The sequence below is a fragment of the Symphalangus syndactylus genome, chromosome 10 (genome assembly GCF_028878055.3).
Source record: "Symphalangus syndactylus isolate Jambi chromosome 10, NHGRI_mSymSyn1-v2.1_pri, whole genome shotgun sequence".
NCBI classification, from domain to species: domain Eukaryota; kingdom Metazoa; phylum Chordata; class Mammalia; order Primates; family Hylobatidae; genus Symphalangus; species Symphalangus syndactylus.
This window is the reverse complement of record NC_072432.2, coordinates 131,339,321-131,354,400: the sequence shown is the minus strand read 5'-3', so window position 1 is coordinate 131,354,400 and position 15,080 is coordinate 131,339,321. Positions and strand designations below refer to the sequence as shown.

Here is a 15,080-nt window from a genome sequence, read left to right as displayed (position 1 = left end):
TGACAGGCAACAGCTAGTATATTTAAAAAGAGCTTGAGGCTCCATAGTTCATTATAACATGTTACTATGTAAGAATTACACTATATACATGACATTTTAAAACTTACATTAAGCAGCCATAGATGGGTCATTTTTACTGTAAAGGCTGATCAAGGAAGATACCCTGGGTTTGGTAGATCTCTTTGAGGACCAGCAATACTGTATCTTCAGACTCCCTATAAAGAGAAAAAATTATGTTGAGAAAAGGAACTAACATTTGTGCCAAATGTTTTACATATATTATCTCATTTAATCCATACAACCATCTTGCAAGTTTATTTTTTACTTCTGCAAAGAAATGAGATTCAGAAGTAATGTAATTGGCAGTGGTTTGGAAGGTGACCTGGCAAAGAACTCTGGCATTAAGTCTAGTAATATAAAAAAGCTAGTAAGAGAGGCCAGGTGCGGTGGCTCACACCTGTAATCCTAACACTCTGGGAGGCTGAGGTGGACAAGCCACTACAGGTCTGGAGTTTGAGCCAGCCTGGCCAACGTGGTGAAACCCCGTCTCCACTAAAAATACAAAAACTAGGGCTGGGCACAGTGGCTCACGCCTGTAATCCCAGCACTTTGGGAGGCCGAGGTGGGCAGATCACGAAGTCAGGAGTTCGAGACCAGCCTGGCCAATATGGTGAAACCCCATCTCTACTAAAAACACAAAAATTAGCAGGGTGTGGTGGTATGCGCCTGTAGTCCCAGTTACTGGGGAGACTGAGGCAGAAGAATCACTTGAACCCGGGAGGCAGAGGTTGCAGTGAGCCGAGATCGCACCACTGCACTCCAGCCTGGCAGATAGGCGAGACTCTATCTAAAAAAAAAAAAAACTAGCCAGGCGTGGCAGCACGCGCCTGTAGTCCCAGCTACTCAGGAGGCTGAGGCAGGAGAATCGCTTGAACCCAGGAGGCGAAAGGTGCAGTGAGCCGAAGGTTGCAGAGCGCCACTGCATTTCAGCCTGGGCAACAGAGTGAGACTCCATTTCAAAAAAAAAAAAAAAAGCCAGTAAGAAATAACCAAGAATTGTTCCTTTTCCACAGAGCTCATTCTAGAGACACTACTGAAGAGTTATCCAGTTGGTCACCTTAATTTTTAAAATATTATGCACCTTTTGGAAAAGGTAATACAATCATAAGGTTCCAAATTCCAAAAATATAAGAAAGTAATGAAGTCTCCCTCCCATCTTTGTTCCTCAACCACCACCAGTTCCCATCTTCTGACAACCAATGTTATCAATTTCTCATGCGTTTTCCAGATATTATTCTATGTATGCACAAGCAATTACTTATATCCACACTTCATAACAAAATTTGATTTAAAAAGTTTAACATTCATGAGGGACTGCCTTAAGGATATAAGGCTCTATCATTCTTCTAGATCTGTGGTTCAACATTTATTGAGTCATGCATCCTTTTGAGAATCTAATGAAATTACGGATTTCTCCCCAGAGAGGATCACATTGCAACCAGTTATAAATGTGTATTTCACTGGATTCATAGACTTCTCTCATCTCCCACAAACTCATATACACAGACCCCAGCTTAACAAATTCCTGTATCAACAACCAGGAATTAGCTCTATCAGATATTAAAATGGTACATAAATAAGCAAATCAACAAGTAAGAAGTTGAGAAATAGTCCCATTTATGTACAGGAATTTAAGTGGCCAGGCACGGTGACTCACACCTATAATCCTAACACTGGGAGGTCGAGGCAGGCGGATCACCTGAGGTCAGGCGTTCGAGACCAGCCTGCCCAACATAGTGAAACCCCATCTCTACTAAAAATACAAAAATTAGCTGGGCATGGTGGCATACGCCTATAGTCCCGGCTACTCAAGAAGCTGAGGCAGGAAAATCATTTGAACCCAGAAGGCGGAGGTTGCAGTGAGCCAACTACTGCACTACTGCACTTCAGCCTGGGCAACACAGCAAGACTCTGTCTCAAAAAAAAAAAAGAATTTAATTAATTTAATTTAGAATCTCAAATTTATTAATAATGTTGAGACATGTGGAGAAAAAAGGACCTGAATCTGAATCAAAGATTCATATGTAAAAATTAGATGATAGAATCTTAGAATAGCCAGGCATGGTGTTGCACACCTGCAGTCCCAACTACTCAGGAGGCCAAGGCAAGAGGATTGCTTGAGCCCAGGAATTCAAGGGTCTAGTGCACTAAGATCATGCCTGTGAAAAGCCACTGCATGCAAGATCCTGTTTCTAAAAAAATATTATATATATAAGAATATACTGTGTTGGCTGGGTGCAGTGGCTCACGCCTGTAATCCCAGCACTTTGGGAGGCTGAGGTGGGATCACTTGAGGTCAGGAGTTTGAGACCAGCCTGACCAACATGGTGAAACCCTGTCTCTACTAAAAAGACAAAATTAGCCAAGTGTGGTGGTGCACACCTGTAATCCTGGCTACTTGGGAGGCTGAGGCAGGAGAATCACTTGAACCTGGGAGGCAGAGGTTGCAGTGAGCCGAGATCACACCATTGCACTCCAGCCTGGGCGACAGGGTGAAACTCCATCTCAAAAAAAGAAAAAAAAATACTGTAGTAAGAATTTTTTTGGAAAGTAAGGAAGATCTTTCTGAGTATGACACAAATTCCAGAAACCAAAAAGCAAATGTCAACAAATTTGATTACATAAAAATAAAAATTTTGACCAGGGTGCAGTGGCTCACGCCTGTAATCCCAGCACTTTGGGAGGCAGGGGCAGGCGGATCACCTGAGGTCAGAAGTTTGAGACCAGCCTGGCCAACATGGTGAAACCCCATCTCTACTAACAATACAAAAATTAGCTAGGCATGGTGGCGCATGCCTGTAATCCCAGCTACTCAGGAAGCTGAGGTACAAGAATCGCTTGAACCTGGGAGGCGGAGGTTGCCGTGAGCCAAGATTGTGCCACAGCACTCCAGCCTGGGTGACAGAGTGAGACTCCTTCTCAGAAAAAAAAAAAAAAAAACTTGTTGGCCAGATATGGTGGCTTACACCTGTAATCCCAGCACTTTGGGAAGTCAAGTGGGAGGATCACTGGAGCCCAGGAGTTCAAGACCAGCCTGGGCAACATGGCAAAACCCCATTTCCACAAAAAAATTTGAAAAATTAGCTGGGCGTGGTGGTACACACCTGTGGTCCTAGCTACTCCCAGCTGCTCAGGAGTCTGAGATGGGAGGATGGCTTGAGTCCAAGGTCAAGTCTGCAATGAGCTATAATTGCACCACTGCACTCCAGCCTGGGTGATAGATAGAGTGAGACTCTCTCACAAAAATAAAAATAAAAAATAAAATAAAATGTTGATGTGGAGCAACTGAAACTCTCAAACACTGCTGATGGAGATGTAAACTGCTGGTGGCAAAACAGTTTGGCAATTTCTTTTAAAGATACGCTTCCATATAGCATCCACCCATTCCATTCCTATTTACCCAAGAATATGTCCATGTAAAGTCTTATACATGAATGTTCCTAGCAGCTTTGTTAATAGACAAAAACTGGAAACTATCCAAATATCCATCAACAGGTGAATGGATAAACTGTGATATATCCATATAGTGGAATACTACTCAGCAATAAAAAGGATATACTATTGATATACACAACATCGATCACGTCTATAATCCCAACAGCGTGGGGGGCCAAAGCAAAGGACTGCTTGAGGCCAGGAGTTTGACACCAGCAGGGGCAACATAGTGAGACCCCATCTCTACAAAAATAAATAAATAAATAAAAATTAGGCCCAGTGGCACATGCCTGTAGTCCCAGCTTCTTGGGAGGCTGAGATGGGAGGATCCCTTGCGCCTAAGAGGATCCCTTGAGCCCAGAGATCTAGGCAACAGTGAGCCATGATTGTGTCACTGCACTCCAGCCTAGATGACAGAACAAGACTGTCTCAAAAAAAAATAAGAAGAAGAAGAAGCTAAACGCCAAACAACAAAAGTATATACTGTAGGATTCCAAATACGAGTCATAAGCAAACTAATCTACAGTGACAGAACAGATCAGTGGCTCCCTGGAAATTAGGAGAGTGGGGAAGAGAAAAGAAGGGAGGGATTACAAAAGGCACAAGGAAACTTTTGAGAGTGATGAATATGTTAAGTTGATTGTAGTGATGGCTTCACAGGTGTATACATGTCACAACTCATCAAATATGTATTCTTTTAATATGTACAGTATATTGTACATTTTCACCCAACAAATTGGCAAAGATTTAAAAATATTAAAACTGTTGGAAAAGCTGTGGAGAAACACACACTTTCATACATTATTGCTGGGAGTATAAAAAGGTACAACCTCTTATTTGTCAATATTTATCAAATTTTACAAATGTATATACCCTTTATGCCATTGATTTCAATTCGAAGTATTTTACATTACAGATATACTCATGAGTAGGTGAAATGACATGAACAAGGTGTGTGCAAAAGAAAAGGAAGCCTGAAAGTCCAAGAGTAGAGGACGGCTTAAATAAATTATGGTGTATTTAGATAATGGAAGACTATGCAGCTAAAAAAAAATCAGGAAACGACATATAATAGGTTAAAAAATGCCAAGATATACTAGTAGAAAAAACAAGGCATAGAACATTGCCTTTAATATACTATTTATATTTTTAAAATAAGGGAAAGAATATATTCACATACATATATTTATTATGGAGGCATAAAATAGATGGCTGGAAGACATTTTACATTAGTTGTATATGGGGAAGAAACTAGTTGCAAGGAACAAAATAAAGAGGCTTTTCATTATTTTTCTTTCTTTGAATTTCAAACCATATGAATGTACTGCCCACACAGAAATATCAAAAGAACTCTTCTTTCTTTCTATCAAGCCAGATCACCAGAGATCATTCTTAGCATTATTTTAGCCCCTTACAAGATTGCTTTTAATGAACTGCACTTTGATTTTATGTCATGGCCTCTACTATATATATTATATACAAACGACAGTGATTGCATCAGATGATAATTCCTCATCAGAATTCAAGGGAAAAATTCTTCTTAGGACCTTTGAGCTTGTTTTTTTTTGTTTGTTTGTTTTTTGTTTTTTTGAGATGGAGTCTCGCTCTGTCACCCAGGCTGGAGTGCAGTGGCGTGATCTCGCTCACTGCAACCTCTGCCTCCCAGGTTCAGGCAATTCTCCTGTCTCAGCCTCCCTAGTAGCTGGGACTACAGGCATGTACCACCACACCTGGCTAATTTTATTTTTGGTAGAGACGGGATTTCGCCATGTTGGCCACACTGGTCTGAGCTTTCATTTTTAAAACACTTATCTCTGACCCATCTTATTTTCCTTGCTTTATTTTTATGTCAACTTCTTCAGGGATTAATTAGTATTATTTTATACTATTTTTTTTTTCAGACATGGTCTCGCTCTGTCACTCAGGCTAGGGTGCAGTGGCACCATCATGGCTCACTGCAGCCTTCAACTCCTGGCCTCAAGTAATCCTCCTTCCTCCGCCTCCCAAAGTGCTGGGATTATAAGCATGAGCCACCATACCCGGCCTGAATTTCAAAAAGCATCATTAATCCATTCTACAATCCATCAGGTAACCAATTATATTTAATAATAATTCTGCCCAGGCATGGTGGCTCATGCCTGTAATTCCAGCACTTTGGGAGGCGGAGGCGGATTGATTGCTTGAAGTTTGAGACCAACCTGGGCAACATGGCGAAACCCTATCTCTACAAAAATTAGCTGGGCATGGTGGTGCACAACGATCATCCTACTTATTAGGGAGACTGAGGTGGGAGGATCACTTGAGTCCAGAAGGTCAAGGCTGCACTGAACCATGAGCATGCCACTGCACTCCAGCCTGGGTGACACAGCAAGGCCCTGTCTCAAATAATGATAAAATAATAATAATTAACTCTGTCATAGCTACCATAAATGCTTTCAAATGGGTTTGCTATAAGACTTCCAGCAACAGTAATATTATTTGTTCCAGTTCATTCATGTGCACCTAAATGGCCAAAAGACACATTTTTAACACTAGGATAATTGAACTTATGGCTGTTGGCATCATTAGCCTCATCCACGTTCTACCCAACTGCAAAATAAAATAACAGTGTGTTTAAACCAGATTCTTGAAATGACATGATTGTACTTGTGCTGTCTAAATGAGAAGTCATTTTAATTCCAAAGGGACACAGGTCTTTTTTTTTTTTTTGGGACAGGGTCTTGCTCTGTCACCCAGGCTAGAGTGCAGTGGTGTGATCATGGCTCACTGTGGTCTCAAACTCCTGGGCTCAAGCGAGTCTCCTGCCTCAGCTTCCCAAGTAGCTGGGACTATAAGCACCTACCACCATGCCCAGCTAATTTAGTTTTTGTAGAGATGAGGTCTTGCTATGTTTCCCAGGCCGGTCTCAAACTCCTGAACTCAAGCAATCCCCCCAGCTTGGCCTCCCGAAGTGCTGAGATTATAAGCCTGAGCCAATGCACCTGGCCTATCCTCCTTTTTCTACATCTATCAAATATCTATGAAACAGGTAAACAAACAAAACAGACAAAAATAAACAACATTTACCAGTAGCATAGATGGCTTTGTAAAGCAAATAAATACTCATTAAAACTTTCAATAGGCTTCTCCTGTAGCACATAGTCAATGCGTTGGCCTCCATTCAGCATCCCCACATTGATAGGCAGGACTTCTTCTTTAACTGCCACAGAGGTCTCTTCTGCGTTAACATCTGGATATGGAAGAACCATAATAAGAATCTAAAACCTTTTGGCCTTCAGGGTTATCCTGTTAACTTCTCCTCACACTCCAAGTTTACCACAGAATGAGCTACTCTCTGTTCAGAGAGCTCTCTCCCATCTTCCTCCTCTCAATCTCCTTCAAGCTCCTTCTCAGGTCACAGTAATTTTGTCCAATCCCCTTTTTCGCTTTTGCGCAAGACATCTCATTACCTATACCACTGATAGCTAGGTCGTTTGCCTTGGGTTTATACTAAATGCAAGCAGGAATAGAGCTCTTTAGAAGTTGAAAACTAAAGCAAAAGAATGCAATATTAACTATGAAATTAAATGTGAAATTAAATTAAATTAACTATGAAAAACACCACACCATGGCATCCCTGTTATCTGGCGGCTGGTCAATGTGTACAGTGTCACTGACCACTAGGCTTCTCTGAAGTTGATTCAGGTTCTGCTTCAGTTTCTTCTGCTGTTTCTGAAGCTTGTAAGGCAGGGTATGGAGCTCTGGTAAAAGACTTCCAGGCCATCCGCAGCGAACCTAGCAAGTTGTTCTTAAGGTCCATACTCATCCTGGTCAAGCCCTCTCTCAGTTCTGAAACATATAAATAAAAAACATTAAATGATTTACAAAGAGTTTAGGGTCCAATATAGCTGAACAGAGTGAATGATGCCCTTTGCACTGGCCAAAAGGTCTAGAATTATCAAGTTCTATGCTCACACTTACCTAAGTGCATCCGCTTCCTGCCTTTATGATGTGGGATCAGCATTGGCTCAAATTCCACTCCTGGGACCACCATTGGTTCAATCCTATAGGCCACAGGATCAAACTACATAGGAAAAACAAGAGCTACATTTACCTCTGCTGAGCACAGTCTGGAAACTATATAACTTTTTTTTTTTTTTTTTGAGATGAGGTCTCGCTCTGTCACCCAGGCTGGAGTGCAGTGGTGCAATCATGGCTCACTGTAGCCTGCAACTCCTAGGCTCAAGCAATCCTCCTGCCTCGACCTCCCAAAGTGCTGGGATGACAGGCATTAGCCACCATGTACAACCAGAACTATGTATCTTAAGCAAGAATAATCATAAGTTCATTTAAAAAAATGTACAGTTCTGCTCCATCACTTCCAAATCAATACTATTATAAGTTGTCTCATTGCTAGAGAATGGAATAGGAAAAAAAAAATCAACACAACAGAAAATCCTATGTTCTTTAACAATAAGCCCTGATATTTAGGTAAAACCGCAATAGCCGTACAATGCTTACAGGGTGATAAATATTGAAGAAACCTTTGCACGTTGGAAATCTGTAGCTGGGATCAATTCTTTTTAGTCCTCGGACAGTAAGGAACATTCCAATGGGAGATCCAAAGGCAAAGAATATTTCTGGTTTATAGATGAGCCGGGGGTATTTCACAGACACCTCAAAGGAGGAAAATAAAAGCATCTCTCATTAATAACAAAAGTTACATCTGTTTCTACCATACCAATAGCAAGTGGTAAAATGATCAAAGAGAATTAGTTACCTGCCCAATGCCAACATCCAGATAGTCACCATTTCTAGTATTACTGCTACTGCAGAACTCAGATTCTTTGGGGATGTCTGCCCCTGAAGCAGGCTGCAGGGTTGGTCTATTAATACCCTAAAGAATAAAAAATAGTTATGTGGAGAAGCTGGGCGTGGTGGCATGCACCTGTAGTCCCAGCTACTCAGGACCCTGAGGTAGACAGGTAGGACTGTTTAAGCCCAAGAGTTCAAGTCCAACCTGGGCAACATAGTCTCTATTAAAAAAAAATTATGGGGAGCTACTATATAGTAAAAGTATAGTCAAAGGATTATATAGTTTTCTACTGGTTTGAAAGGACCCTTGGGAAAGTTCTGAAATGGCAGCCAAAAATTCTAGGAAGATTTCCTCAGAAAACAAGATTAAATTATTGCCTTAAATTGTTAATTGACATTCTTACATGCTCTAAAATGATGAAAGTTGTACATAGCCATTTCAGCAGCGTTGAAACTTTAGGCAACAATCATAAGAGGAAACAATAGCGGGGCACTGTGGGAAGACAATGCTGAGGATTGCTAGAGTTCTATGAAGTGCTGTGCCTCTGTAATCAAGGGAAGTAGGATGTCGACGGGCTGGGCCAAGAACTGAGTCTTTAAAAAGAACTGAGCCACCTGCTAAAAAGTTGGAAAAGAACGAACTACTGGCCAGGCATGGTGGCTCACGCCTGCAATCCCAGCATTTTGGGAAGCTGAGGTGGGCGGATCACTTGAGGTCAGGAGCTCAAGACCAGCCTGGCCAACATGGTGAAACCCAATACTAAAAACAAAAAATTAGCTGGGTGTGGTGTCGCGTACTTGTAATCCCAGCTACTCAGGAAGCTGAAGCAGGAGAATCACTTGAACCCAGGAGGCGGAGGTTGCAAGTGACCCAAGATCGTGCAACTGCACTCCAGCCTGGGCGACAGTGCAAGACTCTGACTCAAAAAGAAAAGAACTAACTAATAGATATGGAGAGAAATTCAGTGACCAGAAAAACTGAATGTGGAAGTACTCTTAACACAGGTAAACCTTGAGAACATTATGCTAAGTGAAAGAAGTCAGACACATAGCTCAAAAGGACATCCCATTTATATGGAATGTCCAAAATGAGCAAATCTGTAGAAACAGAAAGTAGATTAGTGGTTGACAGAGGCTGGGGGCAGGGAGCAAAGGGGAGTGACAGCAAATGGGTATGGGGTTTCCGTAAGGGACAATGGAAATGTGCTGAAATTGGATAGTGGTAATGGTTACATAACTCTATGAATATACTAAAAACCATTAAATTGTAAACTTTAAAAGGGTGAATTTTATGGTATGTGATGTGAATTAGATATGGGTAAAACTCTCATGAAAAGAAAAAAGCAAAAAAATAAATAAATAAATGGTAGGAGAATTCCAGAGGAGAGAAGACTTCTGAAGCTAATAACACTTTTAAGGATGTGAAAAAAGAAGGGCCAGGAGCGGTGCAGCACTTTGGGAGGCTGAGGCATGTGGGTCACCTGAGGTCAGGAGTTCAAGACCAGCCTGGCCAACATAGTGAAACCCCGTGTCTACTAAAAATACAAAAAGTTAGCTGGGCATGGTGGTGCACACCTGGAATCCCAGCTACTCAAGAGGATGAAGCAGGAGAATTGCCTGAACCTGGGAGGTGGAGGCTGCAGTGAGCTGAGATCACCCACTGTACTCCACCGCGGGCAACAGAGTGAGATTTCATTTCCAGAAAAAAAAAAAAGAAAAGGATGTTAAAAAGAAAATGTGTTTAATTTCTAGAAAGAGAGCCAAAGATCGGCCAGGCGGGGTGGCTCACACCTCTAATCCCAGCACTTTGGGAGGCCAAGGTGGGCAGATCACAAGGTTAGGAGTTTGAGACCAGCCTGGCCAATATGGTGAAACCCCGTTTCTATTAGAAATACAAAAATTAGCCGGGCATGGTGGTGGGCGCCTGTAGTCCCAGCTACTCGGGAGGCTGAGGCAGGAGAATCGCTTGAACCCGGGAGGCGGAGGTTGCAATGAGCTGGGATCGCACTACTGCACTCCAGCCTGAGTGACAAAGCAAGACTCTGTCTCAAAAAGAAAAAAAAAAAAAAAAAAAAGAGGCCAGGCGCAGTGGCTCATGCCTGTAATCCCAGCACTTTGAGAGTCTGAGGCGGGCGGATCACGAGATCAGGAGATCGAGACCATCCTGGCTAACACAGTGAAACCCCGTCTCTACTAAAAATACAAAAAATTAGCCAGGCGAGGTGGCGGGCGCCTGTAGTCCCAGCTACTCGGGAGGCTGAGGCAGAAGAATGGCGTGAACCCCGGGGGGGCGGAGCCTGCAGTGAGCTGAAATCGCGCCACTGCACTCTAGCCTGGGCAACAGCAAGACTCCGTCTCAGAAAAAAAAAAAAAAGAGCCAAAGATCAATTACCAAAAAACTGCTTGGCTCCCCAGAGTAAATATCCCACAAAGCACAAGGACACACTATGGACATCAAAGAATTGCTTAGTCCAACAAGCTGTATCAGGCACATACCGTTGAGTTTCTTCTGGTGCTGAAATAGTTTAATATCTTCTTTCTTGGTCCTAAAGGAATTCCCATTTCCTGAAGATCTCGGTCTGTACATAAAGCCTAGGCATAGAAAATCAAGTCTTTCTTTATTTCCAGACAAAACAAAATCAATCCTGTCCCCTAAGAGGAATAAGGCCTAGGCACTCTGTTGCTGCCTAGGCCTCTCTCTAGTAGTAAAACATCATATAATAACTTCCAGAAAAAAGGACCTGTTTTATTCATGAAACAGCCTAAAAAAGAATAGAAAATATCAATACTTATAATATCAATGTTACAATAATACAGACAACATTGTTATAGTTTAAAAAAAAAAAAAAAAACCCAGAGAAGTTGGGTATCTAAGGACTTCAGGACATAAAAATCTTCCTTGATTTTTGGCCGGGTGCAGTGGCTCACACCTGTAATCCCAGCACTTTGGGAGGCCGAGGCCGGTGGATCACGAGGTCAGGAGATCGAGACCACGGTAAAACCCTGTCTCTACTAAAAATACAAAAAAAAATTAGCCGGGCGCAGTGGCGGGTGCCTGTATTCCCAGCTACTCAGGAGGCTGAGGCAGGAGAATGGCGTGAACCTGGGAGGCAGAGAGCTTGCAGTTAGCCGAGATTGCGCCACTGCACTCCAGCCTGGGTGAGAGCAAGACTCCGTCTCAAAAAAAAAAAAAACTTCCTTGATTTCTATACAGACTTAGATGTCACATGCCTGAGAAGGACTATACTCCTGCTGATGAACGCAAGCACTGAGAACATACAGCAAACACACAAGTATGGAAGAGACTAACAATCAAGATCTCAAGTGTCACTCATCTTTTTTTTTTTTTTTTTTTTTTTTGAGATGGAGTCTTGCTCTGTCGCCCAGGCTGGAGTGCAGTGGCGTGACCTCGGCTCACTGCAACCTCCACCTCCTGGGTTCAAGTGATTCTCCTGCCTCAGCCTCCCAAGTAGCTGGGATTACAGGCCTGCACCACCACACCCAGCTAATTTTTGTATTTTTAGTAGAGACAGGGTTTCACCATGTTGACTAGGCTGGTCTCGAACTCCTGACCTCGTGATCTGCCCATCTCGGCCTCCCAAAGTGCTGGGATTACAGGCGTGAGCCACCACACCCAGCCAACTGTCACTCATTTGATTAGGGAAGACTTCCTGCACCTTATGAGACCAGGCTAATTCTTACAACACGGTGTACTTTTCCTTACTTCTTATTGTAATTGCCATGATGTGTGTGATTATTTAACATGTGTCTTCCCCAGTAAACTATAAACACTATGAGGTCAGGGATCATATGCCTTATTCACCAATCTATTCAGTACTTGGTATAGTAAGCATTTTCTAAATATCTGTTAAATGAGTGAATGTATCACAAACCAGAAAAAGGCACAACAAAAATGGAAAAAAACAAAAAACAAACAAGCTGGCTGGGCACGGTGGCTCACACATGTAATCCCAGCACTTTGGGAGGCCAAGGTGGGTGGATCACGGGGTCAGGAATTCCAGACCAGCCTGGCCAAGAGACCAGCTTGGCCAATGCTGTGAAACCCCATCTCTACTAAAAATATAAAAACTAGCCAGGCGTGGTGGCGGGCACCTGTAATCCCAGCTACTTGGGAGGCTGAGGCAGGAGAATTGCTTGAACCCAGGAGACAGAGGTTGCAGTGAACCGAAGATCACACCACTGTACTCCAGCCTGGGCAAGAGCGAGACTCCAACTCAAAAAATAAATAAATAGAAAATAAACAAGCAAATAACAGTAGAGCTCTTGAAAGTACAACAGAAAATTAGAGTTGGAATAGCTAATGGTTATTTGTTTGTTCTTGCACTCATGTTTTCTATGAGCCGTACTGGTTAGTCTGCTCCATTGCTCTATGAATATCAATATGGCCATCTGAACTTTGAACTTCCACAAAGCAAAGGTCACTTGATATGATAAAAAGCAAATAAATAATGCTAAGGAACATTAATGATAAAGTATTTATGACTAAAAAGTATCTAAAGGGTAGGCTCTTAGTAAACATGATAAACAATAAAAATACTGAAAATGGCTTGGCATAAAGTTTTAAAAGATTATTTTTACCAGAGCTTCCTTATCTACTTTCTCCTTCTCAAAGATATCAAAGAATTCAGAGAGCTGAAGTTTCTTCAAATCTTCCTCTAGTGTAGGTGTATCTCCTTGATCCATTACAATATTTAGCGAATCCTAAAAATTAAATTATAAAGCTCATATTCTTGAAATTCATTTAGTTTCCTTTATTAATACTATTTTGCAGTAAAGAAATACATAGATTTCCACAGCAATGTATCTTAACTTTAACAAATTGTCATTTATGCAAGAAAAAAATTAAGAGGTTCCAAGGTTTTGCAACTTCAATTGAAAATATGTTTTTAAAGAAATGAGTAAAATATTCATCATCATTAACAAACATTTGCTGAATTTTAAGGGAGCTCAGTGCTTAAGAAATTAGGAAAACAGTGCTTAAGAAATAAAACAGTCTAGGCTGGGCGTGGTGGCTCAAATCTGTAATCCCAGCACTTTGGGAGGCCAAGGTGGGTGGATCACAAGGTCAGGAGTTCAAGACCAGTCTGACCAACACCCGGTCTCTACTAAAGACACAAAAATTAGCTGGGTACAGTGGCGTGCACCTGTAATCCCAGCTACTGGGAAGGCTGAGGCAGGAGAATCATTTGAACCCTGAAGGCAGAGGTTGCAGTGAGCCGAGATGGTGCCACTGCATTCTAGCCTGGGTGACAGAGCAAGGACTGTCTCAAAAAAAAAAAAAAAAAAAGAAATAGAAATAGAAATAAAACAGTCTAACACAAAAGCTCTGCTCTGGAGGAACTCACGGTCCAACAGGAGAAATAGGTACCAAATCAATCCTACAGATGATACGTGGTTATAGGAATTTTTACTAAAATAATGTTTAAACATCAAGTCCCCAATACTTTCAAACAGAGTTTCTATAAATCATATCAATTTGTAGCCAATTCATTCATTTGTTCATATGCAAACTTCATTTAGCTCAATGATTCCGTAACTCTATTAACAGATCAGCAGTGCATATTTTTGAGACGGAGTCTCACTCTGTCACCCAGGCTGGAGTGCAGTGGCACGATCTCAGCTCACTGCAACCTCCACTTCCCAGGTTCAAGCGATTCTCTTGCTTCAGCCTCCCAAGTAGCTGGGATTACAGGCACACACCACCATGCACAGCTAATTTTTGTATTTTTAGTACAGATGGGGTTTCACCATGTTGGCCAAGCTGGTCTTGAACTCCTGACCTAAGGTGATCCACCAGTCTCAGCCTCTCAAAGTGCTGAGATTACAGGCATGAGCCACCGCACCCGCCCAGCGGTGCATATTCACAAAAGAAAATAAGATGCCTATGGTTTAGAATATAACAATTATTATTTGTAGAAGCATGTTACTATCTTGCTTCTATCATCCAAGAATAACAGAGATAATTAAAAGTCTGTTAAAATGAAAATAAGTGTAAATGTAATGTCATGACATGAAACTAAACTCAGGTAAAAACAAAAAATAAGTCTAAAATCTATAAATCCTTACTAAGGAAAACCACAAGAAAACCTAGCTGAACATCTAAATTACCTTTTCACTGTCAATATCCCCCAAAGAATCTTTCTGATTTGTTAGGATATCAAACAATATAAGCGAACCTATAAGTAAAATAGAAGAAGGGACAATTTCTAAGCATTAGCACTAAATGGCTGTCTGTTATACAAAAAAGGCACAAGCCAATTACATATGTAAGCAAATCTACATAGCAAGGAGTCTTTCTTTCCAATTTACCACCACCCTTCCAACCCCTTCCAAATTTCTTGATCACAGACCACTTCTAGACCTCTGAATTTCATACTGATAAAAGACACCGTGCTTCAAAAACAGGTGTCTTTAAAATGTGATAGTCTTCTCTGGTCACACAGAACTCATTTTGTTACCTAAACTATGACCAGCAATGGATACACCCCCTTTGAAATCAGGGTTCCTCTGCAGAAAAAGTGTGTATATTCGGTTCATTTCAGAAGCAACTGTGTCCACAATAGTCTGACAGTAGGTGGGACTATTGTAGAAGAAGACATCCAGAATTGTGTCATTGGTGAAGTGCCTGAGGCGGTTAATGCTGGGCAGGGTTATTCGCTGCAGATCTCTGAAAAAAGGAAAAATAATTTAAGCAGGAAACCTAAATACACTTAACAGCCGCTTCCAATTTTAAGCCTTCAAGCTTAAACATTTTATAACAAACAATTGTC

At 41.6% G+C, this 15,080-nt stretch overlaps 1 protein-coding gene across 5 annotated transcripts in view; it reads right to left on the bottom strand.

The window, feature by feature from the left end:
• Nucleotides 1-15,080, bottom strand: part of DDHD2 (DDHD domain containing 2) — a 34,531-nt gene that overhangs the window by 4,543 nt on the left and 14,908 nt on the right. For 4 of the 5 annotated variants that reach the window (XM_055295979.2, XM_055295980.2, XM_055295981.2 and 1 more), the window contains 10 exons: nucleotides 14,769-14,977; nucleotides 14,419-14,486; nucleotides 12,889-13,011; nucleotides 10,786-10,881; nucleotides 8,255-8,371; nucleotides 7,996-8,151; nucleotides 7,456-7,558; nucleotides 7,153-7,323; nucleotides 6,562-6,724; nucleotides 108-215 (listed from right to left, as the gene is read on the bottom strand). In XM_055295979.2, coding sequence (XP_055151954.1) covers nucleotides 134-215; nucleotides 6,562-6,724; nucleotides 7,153-7,323; nucleotides 7,456-7,558; nucleotides 7,996-8,151; nucleotides 8,255-8,371; nucleotides 10,786-10,881; nucleotides 12,889-13,011; nucleotides 14,419-14,486; nucleotides 14,769-14,977 — 1,288 coding nt within the window. In that variant the 3' untranslated portion in view covers nucleotides 108-133. Of the gene's footprint in view, nucleotides 1-107; nucleotides 216-2,442; nucleotides 2,565-6,561; nucleotides 6,725-7,152; nucleotides 7,324-7,455; nucleotides 7,559-7,995; nucleotides 8,152-8,254; nucleotides 8,372-10,785; nucleotides 10,882-12,888; nucleotides 13,012-14,418; nucleotides 14,487-14,768; nucleotides 14,978-15,080 lie in introns of all 5 variants that reach the window. The other variant, XR_010113957.1, reaches the window with a different exon arrangement.